The sequence below is a fragment of the Tetrahymena thermophila genome, assembly GCF_000189635.1.
Source record: "Tetrahymena thermophila SB210 genomic scaffold scf_8254807, whole genome shotgun sequence".
Lineage (NCBI taxonomy): Eukaryota > Ciliophora > Oligohymenophorea > Hymenostomatida > Tetrahymenidae > Tetrahymena > Tetrahymena thermophila.
Window position 1 is genome coordinate 73,293 of NW_002476563.1, and position 27,549 is coordinate 100,841.

Consider the following 27,549-nt stretch of genomic DNA (forward strand, 5'->3'; position numbering starts at 1 on the left):
AAAATAATTTCAAATCTAAAAATATTTTTGAAAGCCATTCATATTAATATTTTTAATACTTATATAAAATTCAAAACAAAAAAAATACAACCTACCAATAAAATAAACATAATAAAATAAAAATAGGTGTTAAGATATATGCAATTGTCAGCTATTAACATGAAGTAGGATTTAATAATTAAATTATATCCTTCAAACTTTGGTAATCTAAATATATATTAATAAATTTTAGTGATACTAAGATTAATTAAATTTTATTTTTATTTAATCTCTTTTGATCATTCTTTCTATTTGATATTATGTAATTGAATAAATATTAATTTAACAATTAAAATATTGTTACTTCATCATATTAAAGAGTTTGATTTTTCTAAGCATAAGATTAATCATTAATGATTGAATCTAATTCTTAGTCATTCGTTTTATAATATCTGTACTCTATTTAGCTACTCAGCTCCGTAAACTAATCATGATTGATATTTTTTACATTACCTTTAAATAATAAATTTTGAAATTTGCTTAGTTTTACAAAAAAATTACTTCTTGTTTAAAAATTATATTTAGTTTAGCAGTTATTTTATTAATTCGCCTGATACTCACTAAAATTTTCACTAGTTTATGAATCAATATCTATTTCATTTTTGTTTTGTTATTCAGAAAGCTTTATATTGAGATATGGACTTTATGAAAAGCTAAAAATAAAATTTTATTTTGTAGTTTATCTTTCTGAATTAAATGGAACTAAAAATTTTTTTGGAGAAGTTTAATTTGGAATTAATTCTTAGCTGCTCTATTTTAAAATACCCTTTTTATTCATCCTTTTAGAAAGAAGCGCTTTTCTGGTAGAATATGCTTAATTGTCAGTCTCTCTCAAGCTATTTTCATGATTAGGTCTAACATTTGAAAAGAAAGGAGCATTTATGTCTTTTTTTTTTCTCTAAATATAATCTTAAATGTAAAGTCTAAGAAGTTAAAAATTGTTGAATTTTTTAAATGAATTGTCTTCTGTGAAATAGATTAATAAATAAAGAGAGTTCATATGTTATTTTAAGTATTTTTTGAAGAGTTTAAAACAATTTTAATCGCTTTGCAAGCATCTTTTTAGAATTAATACAAATCTATTTTTTTTTAACAAATGATAATTAAGCCTAATTAAGATATCTAAGTAAATTAAGAAGATTTTTAAAAATGCTGCTGCTTGCAAAATATAAGCAATAATAGTACCAAGGTATAAAAGAATATCTTATTCTATAGCATTCAGCAGTATATATAATATTATGAGCAAACAACAAATTTAAGAAAAAAATAAATCTATTTTATAGTATTTAACCTTTTAGTATGGCTATTTTAAAAAAAATTAAATTTAGTTATTCAGATAAAAAAGTAATCTTACTTTATATTTTTGCAAGAGCAGAAGATAGCAGTAGAGTATAATTAGCATCATAGATGCTTTACTAAGTATATCGGAATCAAAATATATAACTAAAAATACTAAGAGCAGTCTTAAATTCATTGCTAAAAACTCCCACAAATAAAATTTTTATCTATACCCACAAATTAGGAAACCATACTTATTAAAAAAATAAAATAATAAATAAATGATAATAAAATTTATCGTAACTTCCTACTTACTATACAGAGCCAAAATTCAAAATTTTACTAATTTTTTTTACCTCGACTTTGTATAGTCAATAATTCAAAAATAACTATTGTTAAAAGGGTAATTAAGAAGCTACGGTAGTTTATTTTAAGAATATAAATACCTTTTTAATTAATTCAAATTGATGTGAAAATTTATCAAAATGCTATGATTTACTCCATATTTTATAAATCAATATTCCTGGTACTAAAACTATCCATAAAAATGTCATTGGCATTATCATAGATGTTATCAAAATCACATGATTGGTTGAATAGCACTTTTCTAATAAGTAATAATTCATAAACGACTTCATACCTATCTTTTTGCAAGTAAAAGTCTAAACCAAAGACTCAAAGGAGCTTTACTACAAGAAAAAGAATAGGAATACGAAGCAAATGACAGTAGAGTCTTTCTAGAAAGAAATTGAATATATTTACTTTAAAAAAATTATTTAGATATAAAATTTTACCTTGAATTCATAATAAAAAGAGTTCTTATCTTGTATAGAAAAATAGTTTATTACTTTAATTATCGAAATATAGAATAAAAACCCTAAGGGAATAACTATTAAAGGAAAAGCTATAAAAAATAGTACCCTGTAATAATATACTGGTAAGATAGTACTAAATTTTCTTATAATACAATCTAACAAATTTTAATTTGAACTTACGGGAGAAAATATTGAGATTATTTGAAAATTAAATATTGGTTTTGGACTAATACTAGAAATACTGATAAATATTTAAAGGTATCTAATCATTAATCTGCTATAAAAATTTTCTTCGCCTATTTAACCCGAATTACCTAATCTTATTAGTCCTAGCCTATCAATAATCAAAACCTTAGCCATCATATTTAAATTAATTTTAGTTTAGTAAAATAAATATGTCAAATATAACAATGTAATGAAACATATTAAAATCTATTCAGCTATTTACTTTATTTCTGATTAGCATTTATAGCAATTAACATCTAATCCACTTCTTCCATAAGAATTATTCCAAAATTATCCTAATATATCACAAGTCTAGCATAAAGGTCCTATGAAACTTTTGTTTTTTATCAATTAAATATATTTAAAACTAAAATAATTTTTGAGAATAAATTACCCTTCTGAGCAATAATTAGTATCTTCTTATCCGTTACAAAAGTTTTATGATTTAGTAGTACAAGATATTATTTCATCATTGAATTTATCAGATCTCCAAAATCCTTATTTTAAATTTATTTAGCTTCCTTAACAAGAAATAGTTGATGAGTAATCACAAGGCTTGCATTACATATTACTAGTATTTGATTTTGGATCTTCAATTGAATATGTACCATTTTAACATGTAAAACAGTTTTCTAATGAACAAGATGTGCAAGCTGATTATATTATTTCTCCTATTTAACAATTTCTAAAGTTGTAATCAATATAAATAGTTAAAGTATCAGTAAACCCTTGTGTTTAATTAGAATATAAGTGGAATCCTTTAAATTACAAAACTGCTCTCCCTCTTTTACCTAATTACCCTTATTGTTTATAAAATATATTAAAAATCAAGTCAAGTTTTTTACTATTGATATTTTAATATAGCAAAATACACCATAAATCCTCTTTAATTTTATCCATTTTTCCTAAATTAAAAAAAATTTTGACTTGTTGATAAAAGCAAAATATTGGATTTGAATAAAAATTAAAAGGCATTTGTTTTTAATAAAAACACAGGTATATGATAAATTTTGATAAACATAAATAAAAAAAGCAGGAAGGCTACTTAGCATTCAATTTTTCAATACCTGGATTAGCAATATTATATATTTATTAAATGTTTACGTAAATAATATTATATCGCCGTCATATTTGAAAAATTTTTAAATCAAAAAATGTAGATTATATATTTTAATAAAAAATAATTAATTAAATATAATTTTTCTGCACTTTGCTCATTTTGTGCATTCATCATCTTTTTCTTATAAAGATAATATTGAGATTTGTGAGAATTGATGAGGATTTAAGGTTTTATTAAAAAATTACCTGATACTTAGTACTAATTTAAAAGAAATTCATCAAACTCAAAAGGTTGAATAGTTGCACCCTATAATTTCAAATCAATTTATCTTAAATCTTGAATATTATTTAGCAAATATAGCTCCTATAGCTCAACGTAATATTATGAAAATTCTTACAATATTCTATCAGGAATGTTTTTTTTACTCTAGAATTTAACTTAATTTCCTTCTTCGTCTAAGATGTTTATTTTCAAAATATTATTTTATGTTCCACTTTATACATCTTTAAATATATATATTGATCCATTTTGTAATGACTGGTTATTAATTTTAGCACTTTATGGAAAAGAACAAAAATTATTACCATAGAATTAACCATAATTATCTATGCAATTATTTTAATAAGTGGTACCACATGAATCTTTAACTAAGTCACTAGTATTTTTTTTAAGGAATAAGGGTATAAAAGTCAAATATCTAGCTATTCCTCCAATTAAAGCTTTGTTTCTTTCAAAAGTACTATTCAAAATTTAGATATTTGAGTCATTAAGCAAAAAAGCTCCTCCACTTTCTCTAGCTGTGTTATTTGTAAAAGTTACATTATTTAGCAGGCAATCACACATATCAACAAAATATAGTGATCCTCCATCTATATTTAAAATAATAAATATTTAATTGTTAAAAATATTGTAAATAATTACTTTAAGCTTCATTATCTATAAATTAACTATTTTATATTTTAACAAGAGAAGCATCAAAATAAAAGACACCTCCTCCATATTATGTAGAATAAAGTTTATTTGAAATAAAATAAGATTAATCTACAATTACTTAGCTTTAGGTAATTACAATTGGTGAAACATTTTATAATTAATTCTCTTCTAGTGTAAAATTTGCTATTAAAAGCTAGTTTGAATTAAATTTTATTAAACCGACAGATGAGTTACTTAATTAACTTTTCATAAATGTGCTTAGAAGATTAATAGAGGAAGAATTAGTATATATCATATAGCTATCTGGAATTAAGTACTTATTTTACTTTATTTCACTAAATGACATTCCAAAGTAACTATCTTATACTTCCAAATTATAAACTAAAGAGTTTTGAGATGATTATAAAAATTAATGGCCATCAATTATTGCTAGATTTAAATTATTATTAAACTTTAAATAGCTAATAATAATATTTGTAGATATTACAGTCTACAAAAAGAATGATAGCTAAGTGCTAATATTATCAAAAATATCATTTTATTCTATAGTAATTTTATGCATGTGCTAAATTAAAAAGAAATTAGTCAAATTAATTTTGTTATTTACAATCTTATTATTTCTAAATATAAATTCTGAATCATAATTAAAATCAACAGTGTTGTTAAAAGTAAGAAATTGTTTTGTTTTTATATTATTATCAGCAAAGTAGCTCTGTTCTATAATAATATATTATGTGTTTTAAATAATTAAGGAACTTTCAATATTTTGATTAGTTATATTGACATTATTAAAACTAAATTAGTACAGATTTTAAGCATTTAAAGATTTATTGTTAAAGATTATTTAACATGAAATAAATTATAATTAAAATAATTAAACATTTCCTCTTTAATATTGCTGCTATTGGTCTTCATCTTATAAATAAATTATCAAATTTTATAAATATATTTCTACTAACGTTTATGAGTTGATTAACTAATTTAAATTAATAATTCCTTTAACATAATTCTATTTATTAGCTCCATTTATTGTAAGGATAACTTGCAAATTTGAATTTGAATCTACTATTGGAAATCCTTAGAACTTAAAATTTTCATTCATATTTAATTAAATGTAATGTTTCTATTAATAACCATCATAAAACCAAATATTTTCCTTCAAATTCTAAAATTACTAAAGCCGTTTATGTAACTAAAAATAATCAGCATCATTAGTACTATATTAGCAATTTCTTTGACCTTTGATATCTGTCATCATATAATTGATACCATAATAATTATATGAAAGAACACTTATTATATAATCAAATTCTACTTCTTCAACTTTTAAATAAATATTTTCATAAAATTAGTTTCTATTTAAGAATTATTATATGACTTTCAATTATATTTACTCAGTATCTTCGCTAGAACCAATTACAAAAAATGTTTACCCAAATTACACAAAAATTTATCTATTTTTAAGAAGAGTAACTTTCCTCTTCATAAAATTGGTCTCCACTAGAAAATTTCTCTGATAGAAATTTATTTATTTAAATGTTTAATAATCATATAGAATATAGTAGAAATCAGAACTCACTAAAATCAATTAGTATTCTGGTTTAAGTATAATTTACTAATATGCCTACCAGCGAGATGCTGTTTAAATAAGCTATAATAAAGTAAATGAATCTTAATCATCATTTTTATAGATTATGCAATAGTTGAAATTTTGTAAGTTTACTAAAATATAATCAGAATTTACAATAACTTAAAAAATAGGATATCCTAAATGAGTTTATCTTTAAACTTTAACATTATTGTTTTCGACTAGGTATTAAACTAATTAACTATCAAAAGAGTAACTAAAAATTATTTACTCTGTATATATTATCAAATCTATTATAGCTAGTTGATGAATTAGTGGAAATGACTTTGTTATCAAACCTGTTGAACTTTCTACAAAAGCAATAGAGTGGTTGACAAATATAATTATAAATTCAGTTGATTGTAAAATACCGATGAAAAACTTATATAACGGCTTATTTAATTACTACTAATATAATTTTTAAAAATTATATTTATTGTCATTCTAAATAATTTAATAAGAAGTAATTTATTTATTATATCCGCATATAATTATATCTTATTTGTTAACACTGTGAGAGCACTCTACTTAAATTTTTTGAATTAGCTCTAAATTTTTTTTGTAGATTAAATTAATCTACTTTGTTGTGGCTAAAACAAAAATATCTTAGTTTATTAAATATATAGTATTATTACATCTATCATTAAATTATAAAATAGGTCCATTTATTGCTTGTTAATCCGTTAAAAACCACTTTTAAATATTACCATCAGATCTAGTATAATATAGGCTATTATTGTCTTCATCAAAAGCGTAACTTATAATAGAAGATGATCTATGAATAATCTAAAAATAACTACTTTGAAAAGAAAACTCGTATTCCCAAAATTTTACTGTTTAATCATTCGAAAATGAAATAATCTAAAATAATTTATAAAAAATTTTCTGTATTTTAAAATATTTTAAAATAAAAATATACCTAAAATGAGTTCTAATTTAGTATAAAAGAATTTATGACATCTGTATGCTAGTCAAAAACTTGAATAACATTCAATAAAGGATATGAAAGTAAAACTATTCTAAAATTAGAATCTGAAATAATCAAAATTGAATTATCCTTTTATTTAATAAAAATAATAAAATTAATTTTTAAAACAATCAAATTTCAAATAAAATGTTTACCATATCTATATAGCCATATTAAATTTAAGCTATGTTTGTATATTAATAAAATGGTTCTTAAAAATCATTAGAATAATATGGCCATATTTATACTGTGTTATCTAATCCCGTGCTCACAAACAATAAACTAAGAGGATCTAGAGCTATTGTTTTTACTTAACCCTATTATAAAAAAAATAAGTAAGGATAGATTAAAATAATGTTAAAATAAATTATTACTTGATGAATAGGATACTGTTTTCTAAAAATATAGCTTTAAGAAGTGAGGCTGTAATTCCAAACATAACCATCTTAGTCAAAAGTAAGTATACATTAATTATTCTTGTCATATACCCCATCGTTTCCTTGCAAAACCTAAATAATGTCAACTTACTAATCTATACTACCTAGTTAAACTAATAATGGAAACGAATCTACCTTTTTTAATTGTTGATAAATAATAATTAATTATTTTTTTTAATTTATTTTTTAGACTTAATAATATTTTATTTAAAAGTTCATATAATTTTCTTTTTAAAAAGCCTATTAATTAAATTAAATACTGTAATTATTTTTTAATTCAATTAATTTATAATTAATCATCTAGAGAGAATTATAATTAACTTTTAAGTTAAAATACAAATAAATATTTAAGAAGGTTAGAAAAAATGAGATTTTAAAGTATTAAAAAAATAAAGTCAAATTTAAAAATTTACTCCTATTAGTATTAATAAGTTGTTTGTTTAATCAATTATTATTTGAGTAATAGGGTAAATCTACAAATATTAATAATCTTTAAGTAAATAAAAATTATTAATTGAAATATTGTTCTTCCATACATAAATACTCCCAGCTCCACAACCTGAGATTATTCTGTTGTTTTCTACATCTACAGTAAATGTGCTAATATTTTGACAATCAATAGGATCATGTTAAAGTAATTATATGAAATTTAATTCTGGATAACTATGTATAGCTATAGTATTATCTAATGAAGAAGTCATAATAATATTCCATTCATAAATAATATTTAATTGATTTATTTATTGAAGATGCTTATTAAAAAATAAATAATTAATATAAAATTATGAATAGGCACATGAAAAAGAAAAATTACTTCAAATTATGACGCCAAAATCAGATTATACTTTTAAAGACCATACTTATAAACTTTAGTAGTATAAATAAATATACTTTTTGTTTACTAATCTATAACTCCTCCTTAAGTTTTCTCTAAAAATTAAATTTGTTTCATTAATTTTTTCTAAGTGTAATCAATAAAATAAATCATAAGTCCTGAACTGTATAAAATTTTTTTATAAGAAGTGCTTATCTAAAACGTAGAAAGTGTAATTTAACTAGTCGCCTTCCAATCACAAACCTATTTATAAGCAAAATATTGTAAGTGTGTAATTAATGGGATTGAAATTACTTATTGTAGAGATAAGTAATCGTAACTAATAATTTGGTTTGTAGAAAGCAAAATAATTAATAAGTTTTCCTCTTTATCAATTTATATAGATGAAACTGTAGAGCTTAATTAATCAAGTTATTCATTTTTTAAAAAAACTTAAGATTAAGCATCAATAAAAACAAGTTAGTTTCCATTAGGGACAACTAAGAGTAATTCTTCATCCAGTAGTAGTAAACACTAGTTTGGTATAACAAATGCAAAATTAATTATTTTTAAATCATTTGTCTATTTGTTAATTAATATAATTTCGTTTGGAGAAGCCATTAAAATAACCAAATATTTATTTCCAAAGCAAATATTTTAAGATACTTAATTTTACTTTTATAGGAATGATAAACTTTTTATATTTATATTTTAAGGATTCTCTATAATTGCAATCTATTTGTATAATAATTTTTTAAGTAAAATATTTGAAATTTTGTACAAAAATTAATATTTAAGTAAAGATTACTTATAAAGTCCCAACTACATTAAAAAGTATCAATGAGTTTGAAAAAGTATCAAAGTATATTTAATTAGACACATAATTTTGTAAATTTAAAGTATTTATTTAAATTTGGTGACTATCCTATCCTTTAGTGAGCATTTATATCAAATTCTAGTACACAATAATTGGTCCATATTGACTTTAAAAAAATTATACAGTCTAATTGGTAATTGGAGAATCGTAGAGTAGATTAAATTATTTAGAATTGAAAACTTATAATTTTTATCTTTAATCAATAACTAAAATAATCTCTAAATTGTTGTCAAAATATACTTAGCTAACTTTGAAATCATTATCAAAATTTAGAATTTGTAAAAAAGTTCCATCAAGATATGTTGTTATTACTAAATAATTTTAAGGAGTCTAAAATGGCCAAATATATATTTAATCTCCTTACTATTTTAAAAAATGAATTGATTATTAGGATTTTGAATTAAAAATGTTACCTTGTTAAATTATAATCTACTTTAAGTTGAGAGATTATAGTACTAAGTCAGATATTCACCCTTCGGAAAGCTAAAATATCCTAATTTCCCCTAATTCTCAATCATATAAATTCTAAGTAATTCATCATCAAAGTAAAGACCTTCAACTTATTCTGCTGGTATATCATTTATCTAGAAGCAGCTTGTATGCCTTTTTATATGCCCATTTGTTATATCTATAAATAACATGCCACTAGATGTTAACGTTTTTAATATGGAACCTTCAAAAATAGCATTAGGAGTAACTCCTAAAAGTAATCTTTTTGGTAATTAAATTGAATTTAGATAGATGTTAACAAAAAATTTAATTTTACTATGAACCTAAGCATTTGTTAAGTTGTATAACTCTATTTTCGTTTACTACAACAGTTATCATTGTTTAATTTCCATAAAATACTGTGAAATCATCTCCTACAATTAGTTTAGTGTAATTTATCAATTTTAAATCTTGCAGAAGTAGAGCATTAAGACTATCATACACATGATAGTCATTATAATCCATAGATTATGTAGCAGGATTTATAAAATAAGAACCAAAATAAATCATTGAATTATTTCCACATACTATCAAAGACCTATCATTTAAAAATCCATAGTCATTAATTTAATTTGGAGAGAAAAAAAGTAAATTTGTTTAATTAAAATTTTAATTCAAAGAGAAAATGGAATATCCACTTATATTATAACTTATGAATGTTAATCCTTAACTTTATTAGAATTTCAAATGAGTTATATTTCCTAATTGAAATGATAATGTATTTAAAATTTCAAAATTAGTTTAGCTAATTTTGTAAATGTTATTCTTAGATGAAAGAACATATATGTAGTCTTGACTAAAATCACTTTCACAATGAATTACTTCAGAATCTAATTTTATTTAAGAAAATTATTCAATAGAGCTTAGGAAGACCTTTTAAATATACAAAAAACTTTAGTAAAAAAAAACTAATTACATTTAAAATTATAATCATTTGAAAACTCAATAAACAATTTTAAAAAGAAAGAAAATTAATAAGTAGAGATAAATAACTTCATTAAAAAGAGAAAAACAATTATTGATTTTGAATTTAATTTAATAAAAGAGGAAAAGCAAAAATATATTTTACATAGTTATCTAAAGGGAAGTACAAACTACCATTTTTAATGTTGAAGCAAACTTAAATTTTTTTCTATTAGTTATCTACCTTTATATTGCTAAATTTAATAGCCATACTATTCTATTGATAGAGACTTTATTAATACACATTAAAATTGATATCTATTATATATATGAAAGTTTCTGATAAAGATGGATCAGAAATGTTGATTTGCTTATCAGTAAAAATAGAATGAATTTGAATATTTTGATCAGAATAATATGAAGTTGAATAAAAAAGACTAGCATCTGTAAGATTCCATACTCCAAGCAATCCTAAGCTTCCATAATCTACCATTAGCAATTCATATTTATCTTAATTTTTAAAGTACAGTAATTCTCCTCCTAAAATATTCTAATCTCCTATTTATCCTTAACAATTAGATGAGGAATAACCTAAATGAATATCAAAAGGACAAATATTTTAAAATGACATTTTTATTAAATTTAGACTAGCTAATATTATTAAAAGCTTATCCATTTTTACAAAATAGTTAACTATTTATTTATTTATTATCTATTTCTTATATTGATTTTGAAAAACTAATTTAAATTATATACATAAACTAATCAGTTAAATTTTACGTTTATTGTATTATTCTTTTTCCTTTAACAAATATGCATCATATATATTTTACATTACTAATTTATTTAATTTTATATTTATATTTATAATCTGATTTTGCTTTTTTGCCTGTCTTCCTTCTTGTCAGAATGTTTATCTTAGTTTCAATCTATGATTTTACTTCGTTTTCCTATTTTGATATTTAATTTAAATTTCATAAAGTAGTGTTTTTCTCTTCTTCTGCAAAATTTTTTGATTTTTAATGAACCTTCTTGTTTGTTCTCTTTTTCATTCCTAAATATTTCTTTGCAAATATCTATAATAAAGGGAAATTAATTCTTTCTGCTTAGAATTTTAAATTTTTTTCTAATTTATTTTTATAATATTGGGTCGAAAAAGGCCCAGTTTCTTTTTGGTTTTATTTATGAGGTTTTGTTTGATTTTTTTATATAGTAAAAGTCAATCTTTTTGATTAAGTATTTATTTTGGCCAATTCTTGTTAAACACCTTACATCCTATCATGTTAAATGTACACTATTACCCTAACATGATATTTTTACACCTTATGTGCTGGTACATCATTTGTATAGAAGCAGTTTGTTTGCCTTTTTATTTGTCCATTTGTTATATCTATAAATATTATTCCACTAGATGTTAGAGTTTTTAATATGGAACCTTCAAAAATAGCATTAGGAGTAACTCCTAAAAGTAATCTTATTGGTAATTAAATTGAATTTGGAAAGATCTTTATAAAAAATGTAATTTTTACTAGGAGCCTAAACATTTGTTAATTTATAAAACTCTATTTTCAATTATTACAACGGTTATCATTGTTTAATTTCCATAAAATACTGTGAAATCATCTCTTACAATTAGTTTAGTAAAAATTTATCAATTTTAAATCTTGCAGAAGTAGAGCATTAAGACTATCATACACATGATAGTCATTATAATCCATCAATTATGTAGCAGGATTTTTGAACTAAGAACCAAAAAAAATCATTGAATTATTTCCACATACTACCAAAGAACCATCTTTTAAAAATCCATAATCATTAATTTAATTTAGAGAAAAAAAGAAGTAAATTTGGTTAATTAAAATTTTAGTTCAAAGAGAAAATGGAATATCTGCTTATATTATAACTTATGAATGTTAATCCTTAACTTTATTAGAATTTCAAATGAGTAACATTTCCTAATTGAAATTATAATGTATTTTAAATTTCAAAATTAGTTTAGCTTATCTTGTAAATGTTATTATTAGATGAAAGAACATATATGTAGTCTTAACTTAAATCACTTTCTCATTGAATTACTTCAGAATCTAATTATATATAAGAATATTATTCAATCGAGCTAAGGTAGACCTTTTAAATTTGCAAAAAAATTTGTAAAAAAATATATTTACTTTTAAAATAATAATAATTGGAATACTCAATAATTAATTTAAAACGAAAGCAAATTAATAAGTAGAAATAACTTCATTAATTAAAAAGAGAAAATTAATCATAAATTTTTGAATTTAATTTAATAAAACAGAAAAATAAAATATATTTTACATAGTTATCTTAAGGGTAGTACAAAATATTATTTTTAATGTTGTAACAAACTTAAATTTATTACTTTTAACTATCTACCAATTCATAGTTAAATTTAATAGCTGTACTATTCTATTGATAGAGACTTTATTTATATGCATTAAAATTGATATCTACTATGTCTATGAAAGTCTTTGGTAAAGATGGATCAGAAATGTTGATTTACTTATCAGTAAAAATAGAACGAATTTGAATTTTTTTATCAGAAAAATATGAAGTTAAATAAAAAAGACTAGCATCTGTAAGATTCCAAACTTCAAGCAATCCTTAACTTCCATAATCAACCATTAGCTACTCATATTTATCTTAATTTTTAAAGAATAATAATTCTCCTCCTAAAACATTTTAATATCCTATTTATCCTTAACAATTAGTAGAAGAATAGCCTAAATTAATGTCAAAAGGGTAAATATTTTAAAATGAAATTTTTATTAAATTAAGACAAATTAATATTATTAAAAGCTTTTCTATTTTAATAAAATATTTATTTATTTATTTATTATCTTTTTCTTATATTGATTTTGAAAAACTTACTTATATTAAATATATATTAATCATTTAAATTTTATGTTTATTTATTTGGTATCAACTTGCAAAATATGTTTACTTGACTAATAAAATATCTTGACTTTAAATAATATATAATATAAAAAGGGAACTCTAGTGAACTGTGATCTTTAGGATTTATCAAAACAATAATTTTTCAAATAATTAATTATTTACTTTTTTACTTATTTTTTTTAAATTTTAAAATTGAAAAAAATTTAATTAAAGCAGTTAATTTAAAATTATATGGTATATAAGTTAAAAATCTAAGTTTTTATTGGATTATTTTTTAAGATAAAATTTATTAAGAGATTTGATATAGATATTGATTGTTTTAAAATAAGGTGTGTCAGTAACAAATAATTAATACATGAAAATTAAAATTAATTATAAAAGAATGGACTAATTATAAAGCATCTCTTAGATTTTAAATAGGATCTTCTTAATGAAATAGAGAAGATTAAAAATTTATCACAAATATATATTTCAAAGTAAATTAAAAAAAAGAAATTGATGTTGAACAATAAATTATTTTTAAAAATTCAATAAATTGTCACAATCCTAAAAGGTTGTAATAGGAAAAGAGGTATTTGTTTAAAGAAATAACTGCTACATTGCTAAAAAATATTAAATTAACCAAAAAACTGTTAGAAACTACAAAAACTAATATTTTAGTACTTCAAGTGAAATAAAAAAAATAATAATCAAAAAAAGGTAAAGAAATCCATAGTATTACATTTGCCATGATTCATGTTTTACAGCATCTTCAGGTTGGTTTCAGAATTTTAAATATCATTGGAAAATTTCCTTAAGAACATCTACACATATCATTGTAAATAAAGGTGCAGTGAACAAATAGTTTTGAAATATAACTATTTTTATAGCAAGTTTAAGATTATCGCATTTAAATTAGTTGTTTACAGAAATAGCTAATTATTTTTAATAAAGATGAAACTCTTTTATAATTAGATTTAGCTAGTAAAACCTTTAATAGTTAAGGAGAAAAGGATATATAAATAAAAGGGATTTCAAATTTTAAATAAGATACACTCTCACATTAATGATTAATAATCTAGGTTAAATGTTTCCTCCCTAAATAAATAAGTAAAAATTTAATGACACAGAAGATATTTAATTTGTATGGTTAATATTGCTTGCTTTGCAATAATTAAAATGCTTGGATTACTGAGACTCTCTTTGTATTATATTTAAAATCTACAATTAGAAATCTTAAATATTACAAAGATAAATATTAATTATACTTAGTACATGACAAATCTTCAGTTCATAGACTTGATTTTGTCAAAAAGTATCAATATGAAAATAATATTTTGGAATTTTAAATTCATGCAGGATCTACTTCTCTCTTTGAACCATTGGATATTTCGATAAACAACCCTTTTAATGATGAAATCCATATTTAATTTTAAAATAGGGTATATTGATAAAGCCTCAAATTAAAACAGCTGTGAGAAAATGAAACATCCAAAATTAGAAAATATTCTAGAATGGAAACTTTAATCTTTAAATAGTATAAAGAATGATAGTATTTAATAAAGTTTTAAATATTGTGGTAAAAGTTTTAATTTAGATAATAGTGAAAATCTATTACTTAATCCTAAAATTAAAGATACTAAATTTGTTCAACAGCAAATAGATTTAGAAATAAACAACTATGATTCATAAAAAGGGGATGAATTGATTGAAATTATGAAAAAGTAAATGAGATCAATTATATCTTCCATATGAAATTTCTTAAGGTTTAAAAGATAAAATTAATAACACACCAGAATCAAAAGAGGCCATTATATAGGTATTATATGAATTTAGCGACTATTATAGTAGCAGTGAAGAAAGTTAAGAATCATCATTTATAGAATATTTATAAATTTAAGATGACTAAGAAAATAATACATCACTATAATATGAAGGAAGATAATAATGATAGTTCAGAGTTTGATGGTGATGAAAAAGAAAATAATTTAAATACTAAGAGAAATATTAATGAAATATAGTTTGAAGATGAAATAGAAATAAAAAAGAAAACTAAATAAAATGAATATAAATCAAGTAATACTAATATATATATGAAAATAGAAATGAATAAGGAAAGTTGTTTAAAAATAAATATAGAGGAAGAAAAGAAGATGGATATTTAAGTTAATTTTGCAAATGATCCTATTTAGCCATAAATAATTCAAGAATATATAATATTTACTAAATATGGTTCTGACATTATGTTTAAAGAAACTTATATTAGTTAATATAATGAATAAATACATCTTTATAAACTAATTTAAGTTAAAAATAAATTAAATGAATAAAAAGAATCAAAATAGTCTAAATAATAAATGGATAACATAATTATAAATGATATTAGAAAATATATTAAATGATAATATTTTCAATTGTTAGTATTTATTTGCTATTTTTGAAATTCGGATTACAAATTTTTTTTAAATAATTTTAAATTTAAAAAATATTTTTGGAATTCTTGTTAATATTTTTGACACTTATATAAATTAAAAACAAAAAAAAAATAAAAAACTTCCAATAAAATTGACAATACACATACACAATTAAAAAAGCTACAAAGATCTATATAATTGTTTTTTATTAACATGTATTAAGGTTCAATAATTAAATTTTATGCTTTTGGCAATACAAATTTACTTCAATAAAAACTAGTTATACTAAGATTAATCAAATATTATTTTCCTTTAATTTCTTTTGATCATTCTATCTAATTGGCCTTATGAAAATGAATTAATGTTAATTTAAACAAAAGAATATTCTTACTTCATCAGATTAAAGAGTTTTTTTTTTTTAAGCAGAAGGTTTATCATAAAAGATTATATCTAAATCTTTATCATTCTTTTAATAATCTCTCTACTCTATAGGGTTACTCAATAGCACAAACTAATCAGGATTAATATTTTTGATATTGCCTTTTTATTATAAATTTTGAAATTTGTTTTTTTAAATAATAAAATTACTTCTTGTTCTAAAATTATATTTTGCTTAGCAGTTATTTTATTAATTCGCTTCATACTCACTAACATTTTCACTAAATTATGAATCTATTTATGTTTGATTTTTGTTTTGTAATTCAGAAAACTTTATATTTAGTTTCGGACTAAATTATTAGCTAAAAATACTATTTTATGTTGGAGATTAGCCTTCTGAATTAAACTAGACCAAAAATCTTTTTGGTGAATTTTAATTTTGATTTAATTAAAAGCCGCTCTATTTATTAATACTCATTTCTTTCATCCTTTTAGAAAGAAGCACTTTTCTGGTAGAATTTGTTAAATTGTTAGTCTCTTTAAAGCTATTTTCATCATTAGGCTAATGATTAGAAAAGAAAGGAGCATATTTGTCTCTTTTTTTTCTTTAAAAATAATCTTAGATTGATAGTCTAAGAAGCTAAAAATTGTTGAATTTTTTAAATGAATTGTCTTCTGTGCAGTAAATTAATAAATAAAGAGAATTCATATGTTATTTTAATTATTATTTAAAGAATTTGAAGCATGTTGAATTTTTTTTCAAACTTCCTTATAAAATTAATATAACCTTAGTTTATTTTAACAAATGATAATTAAGCCTAATTAAGACATCTAAGTAAATTAAGAAGATTTTTGAAAATGCTACTGCTTGCAAAATATAAGCAATAATAGTACCAAGATATAAAAGAATATCTTATTCTATAACATTGAGCAATATATATAATATTGTGAGCAAACAGCAAATTTAAGAAAAAAATAAATCTATTTTATAGTATTTAACCTTTTAGTATGGCTTTTTTTAAAAAAATTAAACTTAGTTTTTCAGATAAAAAAGTAATCTTACTTAAAATTTTTGTAAGAGCAAAAGATAGCAGTAGAGGATAATTAACATCAAAGAAGCTTTACTAAGTACATCTGAATCAAAATATATAACTAAAAATACTAAGAGTAGCCTTAGGTTCATTGCTAAAAACTCCCACAAATAAAATTTTTATCTATACCCACAAATTAGGAAACCATACTTATTAAAAAATTAAAAAATAAATATATAAATGGTAATAATAGTTACCGTAACTTCCTGCTTATTCTACTAAGCTAAAATTCAAAATTTTACTCTTTTTTTAAAAAACTTGGTTAGGGTAGTCTTTAATTAAAAAATGAATTTTGCTGAATAGCAAGTAAGAAGCTACGGTAGATGATTTAAAGTTTATAAATACCTTTTTAATTAATCCAAATTGATGTGAAAATTAATCTAAATGCTATGATTTACTCCATATTTTATAAATCAATATCCCTGGTACTAAAACTATCCATAAAAATGTCATTGGCATTATCATAGATGTTATCAAAATCACATGATCTGTTGAATAGCACTTTTCTAATAAGTAGTAGTTCATATACGACTCCTTACCTATCTTTTTGCAAGTAAAAATCTAAACTAAAGATTCAAAGGAGCTTTACTACAAGAAAAAGAATAGGAACACGAAGCAAATGACAGCAGAATCTTTCTAGAAATATATTTGAAGTTATTTGATTTTAAAAAATATTTTTGACATATAAATTTACCTTGAGTTCAAAATAAAACGACTTCTTATCTTATTTAGAGAAACAGCTTATTAATTTAACTATTAAAATGTAGAATAAGAGCCCTAAAGGAATAACTATTAAAGGAAAAGCTATAAAAAATAGTACTTTGTAATAATATACGGGTAAGATAGTACTAAATTTACTTATAATACAATCCAATAAATTTTAATTGGAACTTACGGGAGAAAATATTGAGATTATTTACAAGTTAAATATTGGTTTTGGACTAAGACTAGAAATACTAATAAATATTTAAAGGTATCTAATCATCAACCTACTATAAAAACTTTTTTCACCTATTTAACCTGAATTACCTAATCTAATTAGTCCTAGCCTATCAATAATCAAGACCTTAGTCATCATATTCAAATTAATTTTAGTTTAGTAAAATAAATATGTCAAATATAGCAATGTAAATAAACATATTAGCATCTATTCAGCTATTTAATTTACCTCTGATTAACATTAATAACAATTAACTTCTAAACCGCTTTTTCCATAAGAATTATTCCAAAATTATCCTAGTACATCACAAGTCTAGCATAAAGGTCCTATTAAACTTTTGTTTTTATCAATTAAATTTTTTAAAACAAAAATAATTTTTGAGAAAAAATTACCCCTCAGAGCAATAATTAGTTTCTTCTTATCCGTTACAAAAATTTTACGATTTAGTGCAAGGTATTATATCATCATTGAATTTATCAGATCTCCAAAATCCTTATTTTAAATTAATTTAGCTTCCTTAACATGAAATACTTGATGAGTAATCACAAGGTTTGCATTACATATTACTTGTATTTGAGTTTGGATCTTGAATTGAATATGTACCATTTTAACATGTATAACAGTTTGCTAATGAACAAGATGTGCAAGCTGATTATATTATTTCTCCTATTTAACAATTTCTAAAGCTGTAATCAATATAAATAGTTAAAGTATCGGTAAACCCTTGTGTTTAATTAGAAAATAAGTGGAATCCTTTAAATTACAATACTGCTCTCCCTATTTTACCTAATTATCCTTATTATTAAAAAAATATATTAAAATATACTCAAGTTTTTTACAATTGTTTATTTGATATAGCAAAATATACCATAAATCCTCATTACTTTTATTCACTTTTCCTTAATTTTTTTAAAATTTTGATTTGATGTAACACTATTTTATTCCTATAAAGATAAGAGGTAGGTTCGTGAGAATTTATAAGGATTTATGGTATTATTAAACAATTACCTGATACTTAGTACTAATTTAAAAGAAATTAATCTAACTCAAAAGCTTGAATAGTTGCACCCTATAATTTTAAGTCAATTTACCTTAAATCTTGAATATTATTTAGCAAATATAGCTCCTATAGCTCAACATAATATTAAGAAAATTCTTACAATATTCTATCAGGGATGTTTTTTTTACTCTAGAATTTTACTTAATTTCCTTCTTCGTCTAAGATATTTATTTTCAAAATATTATTTTACGTTCCACTTTATACATCTTTAAATATATAAATTGATCCATTTTGCAATGACTGATTATTAATTTTAGCACTTTATGGAAAAGAACAAAAATTGTTTCCATAGAATTAACCATAATTATCTATGCAATTATTTTAATAGGTGGTACCACATGAATCTTAAGCTAAATCGCTACTATTTTTTTAAAGGAATATGGGTATAAAGGTGAAATATCTAGCTATTCCACCAATTAAAGCTTTGTTTCTTTCAAAAGTACTATTCTATATTTAGATATTTGAGTCATTAAGCAAAAATACTCCTCCATTTTCCCTAGCTGTGTTATTCGAAAAAGTTACATTATTTAGTAGACAATCACACATATTAATAAAATACAGGGATCCTCCATCTTTATTTAAAATAATTAATATAAATTAATAATTAAAAATATTGTAAATGATTACTTTAAGCTTCATTATCTATAAATTAACTATTTTATATTTTAACAAGAGAAGCGTCAAAATAAAATACGCCTCCTCCATATTATGTAGAATAAAGTTTATTTGAAATAAAATAAGATTAATCTATGATCACTTAGCTTTAGCTAATTACAATTGGTGAAACGTTTTATAATTAACTCTCTTCTATAGTAAAATTTGTTATTTAAAGCTAGTTTGATATAAGCGTTATTAAACCAATAGATGAGTTGCTTAATTAACTTTTCATAGATGTGCTTAGAAGATCAATAGAGGAAGAATTAGTATATATCATATAGCTATCTGGAATTAAGTACTTATTTTACTTTATTTCACTAAATGAAATTCCAAAATAACTATCTTATACTTCCAAATTATTAACTAAAGATTTTTGATATTATTATAAAAATTGATAGTCATCAATTATTGCTAGATTTATATTATTATTAAAATTTAAGTAGCTAATCATAATATTTGTAGATATTACAGTTTACAATAAGAAAGAGAGCTATATGCTAATATTATCAAAAATCTCATTTTAATCCATAGTGATCTTATTCACGTACTAAACTAAAAAGAAAGTAGTCAAATTAATTTTGTTATTTGCAATCTTATTATTCCTAAATATAAATTCTGAATCATAATTAAAATCAACAGTGTTATTAAAAGTAAGAAATTGTTTTGTATTTATATTATTATCAGCAAAATAGCTCTGTTCTATAATTACATATTATGTGTTTTAAAAAATTAAAGAAGTTTCAATATTTTGATTAGTTATACTGACATTAGTAAAACTAAAATAGTACAGATTTTAAGCAATTAAAGTTTTATTGTTAAAGACTATTTAACATGAAATAAATTATAATTAAAATAATTAAACATTTCCTCGTTAATATTGCTGTTATTGGTCTTCATCTTATAAATAAATTATCAAATTTTATAAATATATCTCTACTAACGTTTATGAGTTGATTAATTAATTTAAATTAATAACTCCTTCAACATAATTCTATTCATTAGCTCCATTTATTGTAAGGCTAACTTGCAAATTTGCATTAGAATCTACTATTGGAAATCCTTAGAACTTAAATTTTTCATACATATCTAATTAAATGTAATGTTTCTTTTAATAACCATTATCTATCAAAATATTTTTCCTCAAATTCTAAAATTACTAAAGCCGTTTATATAGCTAAAAATAATCAGCATCATTAGTATTATATTAGCAAGCACTTATACCTTTGCTATCTATCATCATGTAATTGATACCATTATAATTATATGAAAGAACACTTATTATATAATCAAATTCTACTTTTTCAACCTTTAAATAAATATTTTCATAAAATGAGTTTCTATTTGTAAATTATTATATGACTTACAATTGTTTCTATTCAGGATCTTCATTAGAATAAATTACAGAAAAAGTCTACCCAAATTAAACAAAAATTTAACGATTTTTAAGAAGAGTGACTTTCCTCTTCATAAAATTGGTCTCCACTAGAAAATTGCTCTGATAGAAACTTATTAATTCAAATGTATAATAATCATATAGAATATAGTAGAAATCAGAACTCACTAAAATCAATTAGTATTCTGGTTTAAGTATAATTTACTAATATGTCTACCAGCGAGATGCTGTTTAAATAAGCTACAGTAAAGTAAATGAATCTTAATCATCGTTTTAATAGATTTGGCAATAGTTGTAATTTTACAAGTTTACTAAAATATAATCAGAATTTACAATAACTTAAAATATAGGATATCCTAACTGAGTTTATCTTTAAACTTGAACATCATTGTCTTCGACTAGGTATTGAACTAATTAACTATCAAAAGAGTAACTAAAAATTATTTACTCAGTGTATATTATCAAATCTATAATAGCAAGCTGATGAATTAGTGGAAATTATTTTGTTATCAAGCCTGTTGAACTTTCTACAAAAGCAATAGAGTGGTTGACAAATATAATAATAAATTCAGTTGATAGTAAAATACCATTGTAAAACTTATATAATGGCTTATCTAATTTCTATTAATATAATTTTAAGAAATTATATGTATTACCATTCTAAATAATTTAATATGATGTAATTTATTAATTATATCCGCATACAATTATATCTTATTTGTTAACACTGTGAGAGCACTCTACTTAAATTTTTTGAATTAGCTCTAAATTTTTTTTGTAGATTAAATTAATCTACTTGGTAGTGGCTAAAACAAAAATATCTTCGTTTATTAAATATATCGTATTATTAAATCTATCATTAAATTGTAAAATAGGCCCATTTACTGCTTGTTAATCCATTAAAGACCACTTTTAAATATTTCCATCAGATCTAGTATAATATATGTTATTATTGTTTTCATCAAAAGCATAACTTATAATTGAAGATGCTCTATGAATAATCTAAAAATAGGTATTTTGTATAGAAAACTCATATTCCCAAAACTTTACTGTTTAATCATTCGAAAATGAAATAATCTAATATAATTAATTGATTATAAATTTACTGTATTTTAAAATATTAAAAAAATGAAAATTTACCTAAAATGAGTTCTAATTTAGTATAAAAGAATTTATAACATCTTTATGCTAGTCAAAAACTTGAATAACATTCAGTAAAGGAAATTAAAGTAAAACTATTCTAAAATTAGAATCTGAAATAATTAAAATTTAATTATCCTTTTATTTAATAATAATAAAATATAATTAATTTCTAAATAAATAATATTTCAAATAAAATGCTTACTAAATCTAAATATCCATACTAAATTTAGGCTATGTTTTTATATTAAAAAAGTGGTATTTGAGCATTTTAAGAGTTATATGGCCATATTTATACTTTGTTATCTAATCCCATGCTTACAAACCTTTAATTAATAGGATCTAGAACTATTTATTATACTTAACCCTATTATAAAAATTTAATATAAGTAAGTACAGATTAAAATAATGTTAAAAGAAATTATTACTTGATGAATAGGATACTGCTTCGTAAAAATGTAGCTTTAGGTCGTGATATTGTAATTCCAAACATATCCATCCTAGTCAAAAGTAAGTATACATTAATTAAGCTTGTCATATGCCCCATCATTTCCTTGTAAAACTTAAATAATGTTAACTTCTTAATCTATACTACTTAGTTAAACTAATAATGGAAACCAATCTAACTATTTTAATTGTTGATAAAATAAATTATGAATTGTTTTTTTAATTTATTATTTAAACATAATAATATTATATTTAAAATTTTATATAATTTTCTATTTATAAGGTTTATTAATTAAATTAAATACTGTAGTAATTTTTTTTTATTCATAAAATCATAATTAATCAAAGAGTTTTAATTTATTTTTTTTTTAAGTTTAAAATTTTTTATAAATGAATATTTAAGAGGGTTAGTATAAAGGAGATTTTAAATTATTTATAAAAAATCAAATTAAAAAATTTACTCCGAATAGCATTAAAAAATTATTTTCTTAATCAATTATAATTCGAGTTACAGTGTAAATCTAAAGCAAATATTAATAATCTTTAAGCAAATAGAAATTTTTAATTGATATATCGTTCTTCCATACATAAATACTCCCAAATCCGCAACCAGAGATTATTCTGTTGTTTTCTACATCTACAGCAAAAGAACTAATAATTTGGCAATCAATAGGATCATGCTAAAGTAATTATATGAATTTTAATTCTGGATAACTATGTATAGCTATAGTATTATCTAAAGAAGAAGTCACAATTATACCCCATTCATAAATAATATTTAATTGATTTATTTATTTAAGATGCTTTAAAAAAAAATAATTAATATTAAATTATATATTTACATGAAAAAAAAATAAAATTACTTCAAATTTTGACACCAAAATCAGATTATTCGTTTAAAGATCATACTTATAAACTTTATTAGTATAAATAAATATAGTGTTAGTTTACTAATCTATAACTCCTCCTTAAGTTTGCTCTTCAAATTACATTTCATTCATTAATTTTTTCTAAGTGTAATCAATAAAATAAATCATAAGTCCTGAACCATAAATAATTTTTTTATAAGAGGTGTTTATTTAAAATGTAGAAAGTGTAATATTAGTCGCCATCCAATCACAAACCTATTAATCATCAAAATATCTTAAATGAGTTATTAAAGGGATTTAATTTACTTATTATAGAGATGAGTAATCGTAACTAAAAATTTGGTTGGTAGAAAGTAAAATAATTAATAATTTTTCCTCTTCATCAATTTAGATAGAGGAAACAGCAGAGCTGAATAAATCAAGTTATTCATTTTTTAAAAAAATTTAAGATTAAACATCAATAAAAATAAGTTAGTTTCCATCAGATACAACTAAGAGTAATTTTTCATCCATAAGTAGTAAACACTAGTTTGGTATTGTAAAGGCAAAATTAATTATTTATAAATCATTTGTCTATTTGTTAATTAGGATAATTTCGTTTGGAGAAGCCATTAAAATAACCAAATATTAGTTTCCAAAACAAACATTTTAAGATACTTGATTTTACTTTTATGTGAATGATAAACTTTTTATATTTATGTTTTAAGGATTCTCTATTATTGCAATCTATTTGTAAAAAATTTATAAAAATAAAATTTTTCTAACTTTGAACAAATACTAATATTCAAGAAAATTTACTTATAGCATACCAACTACATTAAATAGGATCAATGAGTTTGAAAAAGTATCAAAGTATGTTTAATTAGAATAATAATTTTGTAAATTTAAAGTATTTATTTAAATTTAGTGATTACTATCCTATCCTTTAATGAGCATTTGTATCAAATTTTAATATACAATAATTATTCCATATTGACTTTAAAAAACTTATAGAGTATAATTGGTAATTGGCGAATCGTAGAGTAGATTAAATTATTTAGAATTAAAAACAAATAATTTTTAGCTTAAATCAATAACTAAAATAATTTCTAAATCGTTATCAAAATATACTTAGCTTACTTTGAAATCATTATCAAAATTTAGAGTTTATAAAAAAGTTCCTTCAAGATAGGTTGTTATTACTAAATAATTTTAAGGAGACCAAGATGGCCAAATATATATTTAATCACCATACTATTTTATAAAATTAATTTATTTTTAGGATTTTGAATTAAAAACCAAACCTTGTTGAATTATAATCTACTTTAAGTTGAGAGATTATAGTACTAAGTCAGATATTCACCCTTCGGGTAGCTAAAATATCCTAATTTCCCCTAATTTTCAATCATATAAATTCTAAGTAATTCATCATCAAAGTAAAGACCTTCTACTTATTCGTTTGGTATATCATTTGTATAGAAGCAGCTTGTATGCCTTTTTATTTGCCCATTTGTTATATCTATAAATACCATTCCACTAGATGTTAACGTTTTTAATATGGAACCTTCAAATATAGCATTAGGAGTAACTCCAAAAAGTAATCTTATTAATGATTAAATTGAATTCAAAAATTTTTATAAAAAATGTAATTTTACTATGAGCCTAAGCATTTGTTAAGTTGTATAACTCTATTTTCGTTTACTACCACAGTTATCATTGTTTAATTTCCATAAAATACTGTGAAATCATCTCCTACAATTAGTTTAGTGTAATTTATCAATTTTAAATCTTGAAGACGTAGAGCATTAAGATTATCATACACATGATAATCATTATAATCCATCGATAATGTAGCAGGATTTATAAACTAAGAACCAAAATAAATCATTGAATTATTTCCACATACTATCAAAGACCCATCATTTAAAAATCCATAGTCATTAATCTAATTTGGAGAGAAGAAAAGTAAATTGGTGTAATTAAAATTTTAATCCAAAGAGAAAATAGAATATCCACTTGTATTATAACTTATGAACGTTAATCCTTAGCTTTATTAGAATTTCAAACGAGTAATATTTCCTAATTAAAATTATAATGTATTTTAAATTTCAAAATTAGTTTAGCTTATCATGTAAATGTTATTATTAGATGAAAGAACATATATGTATTCTTAACTAAAATCACTTTCGCATTGAATTCCATCAGAATCTAATTATAATTAAGAAGATTATTCAATTGAGCTAAGGTAGACCTTTTAAATTTGCAAAAAAAATTTTCTAAAAAATTCTATTTACATTTAAAATTATAATAATTGCAAAACTTAGTAATTAATTTTAAAACGAAAGCGAATTAAAAAGTAGAGATAAATAACTTCATTAAAAAGAGAAAATTATCTTGATTTTTAATTTAATAAAAGAGGAAAAATAAAATATATTTTACATAGTTATCTTTAGGGTAGTACAAAATATTATTTTTAATGTTGTAACAAATTTAAATCTATTGCTATTAACTATCTACCAATTCATAGTTAAATTTAAGAGCTGTACTATTCTATTGATAGAGACTTTATTAATATACATTATAATTGATATCTATTATGTATATAAAAGTCCGTGGTAAAGATGGATCAGAAATGTTGATTTGCTTATCAGTATAAATTGAATGAATTTGAATTTTTTTATCAGAAAAATATGAAGTTGAATAAAAAAGACTAGCATCTGTAAGATTCCACACTCCAAGCAATCCTTAACTTCCATAATCAACCATCAGCTACTCATATTTATCTTTATTTTTAAAGAATAATAATTCTCCTCCTAAAACATTCTAATCTCCTATTTATCCTTAACAACTAGTAGAAGAATAGCCTAAATCAATATCAAAAGGGCAAATATCTTAAAACGACATTTTTATTAAATTTAGACAAGTTAATATTATTAAAAGCTTATCCATTTTTACAAAATAGTTATTTTATTTATTTATTATCTTTTTCTTTTATTGATTTTGAAAAACTAATTTATGTTGTATATATATATATGTATTAACCATTTAAATTTTATGTTTATTTATTAAGTTTCAACTCATAAAATATGCTTATCTGACAAATAAAAAATATTGACTTTTAATAATAAATAATATTGAAAAGGGAACTATATTGAACAGTGATGTTGTGTCCTTATGAATAAATAATTTTCCAAATAATTACCGTAATCCCTCGCAACCTCGCAGCTCGAAATCAAAAATTTTGATTACGAATGGAGAGGTTCTATACTTCCTCTAGTAGGCCAGTTTTTTTGAAAATTGAGTACTGAAGAATAGAGGTAAAAGGATATTTATATAATTAATATTTTTAAATCACTAAACATTTTTATTAAATGAAAAAATAGTTTTTTATTATTATTTAAATTGGTTAAAAATAAAAAAAATAAATAAAATTAAAAAAAACGATATTCATTTCTTCAGAGTTTTTTTATTTGAAACTATAATATTTTTGAGTTAGAACCAATAAAGATATCAAATTATACTAGTTTATTCATTTTTTTGATATTTGAGAGTAATTTGCCTAAATTAACTATACTTTATTTCTACTTTGAATATCTTGTGATTTTCAAGCTATCTTAGAGAGTTAAAATAACAAATAATACTCTCTTAATTTCTTTTTTTGAAAAATTCATTAAATTCAAGCTTCTAACATCTTTAGTTGACTAATGGTTTGTGATAGTTCTAAAACTACCTCTCGCATATAATTTAGTTTGGTAATTGATTATTATCACAAAAAAGATTAATTTTTATTTGTTTCGTGTTTTTCAAATAATTTTTATG

At 21.7% G+C, this 27,549-nt stretch overlaps 4 protein-coding genes across 4 annotated transcripts; 1 reads left to right on the forward strand and 3 right to left on the reverse strand. All coding sequences in view use genetic code 6, as the record gives it.

Annotated features, from left to right (window-relative positions):
- Window positions 1-278: 278 nt before the first annotated feature.
- On the reverse strand, window positions 279-11,095 carry TTHERM_000538603 (WD40 domain protein; the record flags this gene model as incomplete). The annotated part of the gene is made up of 21 exons (XM_012795582.1): window positions 279-287; window positions 344-492; window positions 541-1,005; window positions 1,484-1,570; window positions 1,674-1,763; window positions 1,817-2,054; window positions 2,112-2,135; window positions 2,313-2,691; window positions 2,752-3,157; window positions 3,663-4,286; window positions 4,339-4,779; window positions 6,685-6,838; window positions 7,100-7,261; window positions 7,319-7,516; window positions 7,795-8,133; window positions 8,196-8,459; window positions 8,511-8,930; window positions 9,004-9,435; window positions 9,486-9,783; window positions 9,839-10,434; window positions 10,631-11,095. The coding sequence occupies 21 exons, from the start codon at window positions 11,093-11,095 to the stop codon at window positions 279-281; spliced, it is 6,240 nt and encodes a 2,079-aa protein (XP_012651036.1).
- A 343-nt stretch (window positions 11,096-11,438) lies between these two features.
- On the reverse strand, window positions 11,439-12,008 carry TTHERM_000538611 (hypothetical protein; the record flags this gene model as incomplete). The annotated part of the gene is made up of 1 exon (XM_012795583.1): window positions 11,439-12,008. One exon carries the CDS (start codon window positions 12,006-12,008, stop codon window positions 11,439-11,441), a length of 570 nt encoding a protein of 189 aa, XP_012651037.1.
- Window positions 12,009-14,844: 2,836 nt separating this feature from the next.
- TTHERM_000538619 (hypothetical protein) lies at window positions 14,845-15,313 on the forward strand (the record flags this gene model as incomplete). The annotated part of the gene is made up of 2 exons (XM_012795584.1): window positions 14,845-15,086; window positions 15,199-15,313. 2 exons carry the CDS (start codon window positions 14,845-14,847, stop codon window positions 15,311-15,313), a joined length of 357 nt encoding a protein of 118 aa, XP_012651038.1.
- A 789-nt stretch (window positions 15,314-16,102) lies between these two features.
- Window positions 16,103-26,634, reverse strand: TTHERM_00538690 (WD domain, G-beta repeat protein; the record flags this gene model as incomplete). The annotated part of the gene is made up of 23 exons (XM_001007894.2): window positions 16,103-16,120; window positions 16,168-16,316; window positions 16,365-17,166; window positions 17,218-17,288; window positions 17,443-17,746; window positions 17,785-17,881; window positions 17,940-17,985; window positions 18,104-18,519; window positions 18,578-18,980; window positions 19,194-19,817; window positions 19,873-20,601; window positions 21,124-21,208; window positions 21,629-22,372; window positions 22,436-22,573; window positions 22,641-22,802; window positions 22,864-23,061; window positions 23,344-23,685; window positions 23,746-24,006; window positions 24,058-24,477; window positions 24,550-24,984; window positions 25,035-25,332; window positions 25,386-25,981; window positions 26,170-26,634. The coding sequence occupies 23 exons, from the start codon at window positions 26,632-26,634 to the stop codon at window positions 16,103-16,105; spliced, it is 7,803 nt and encodes a 2,600-aa protein (XP_001007894.2).
- Between the last annotated feature and the right edge of the window lie 915 nt (window positions 26,635-27,549).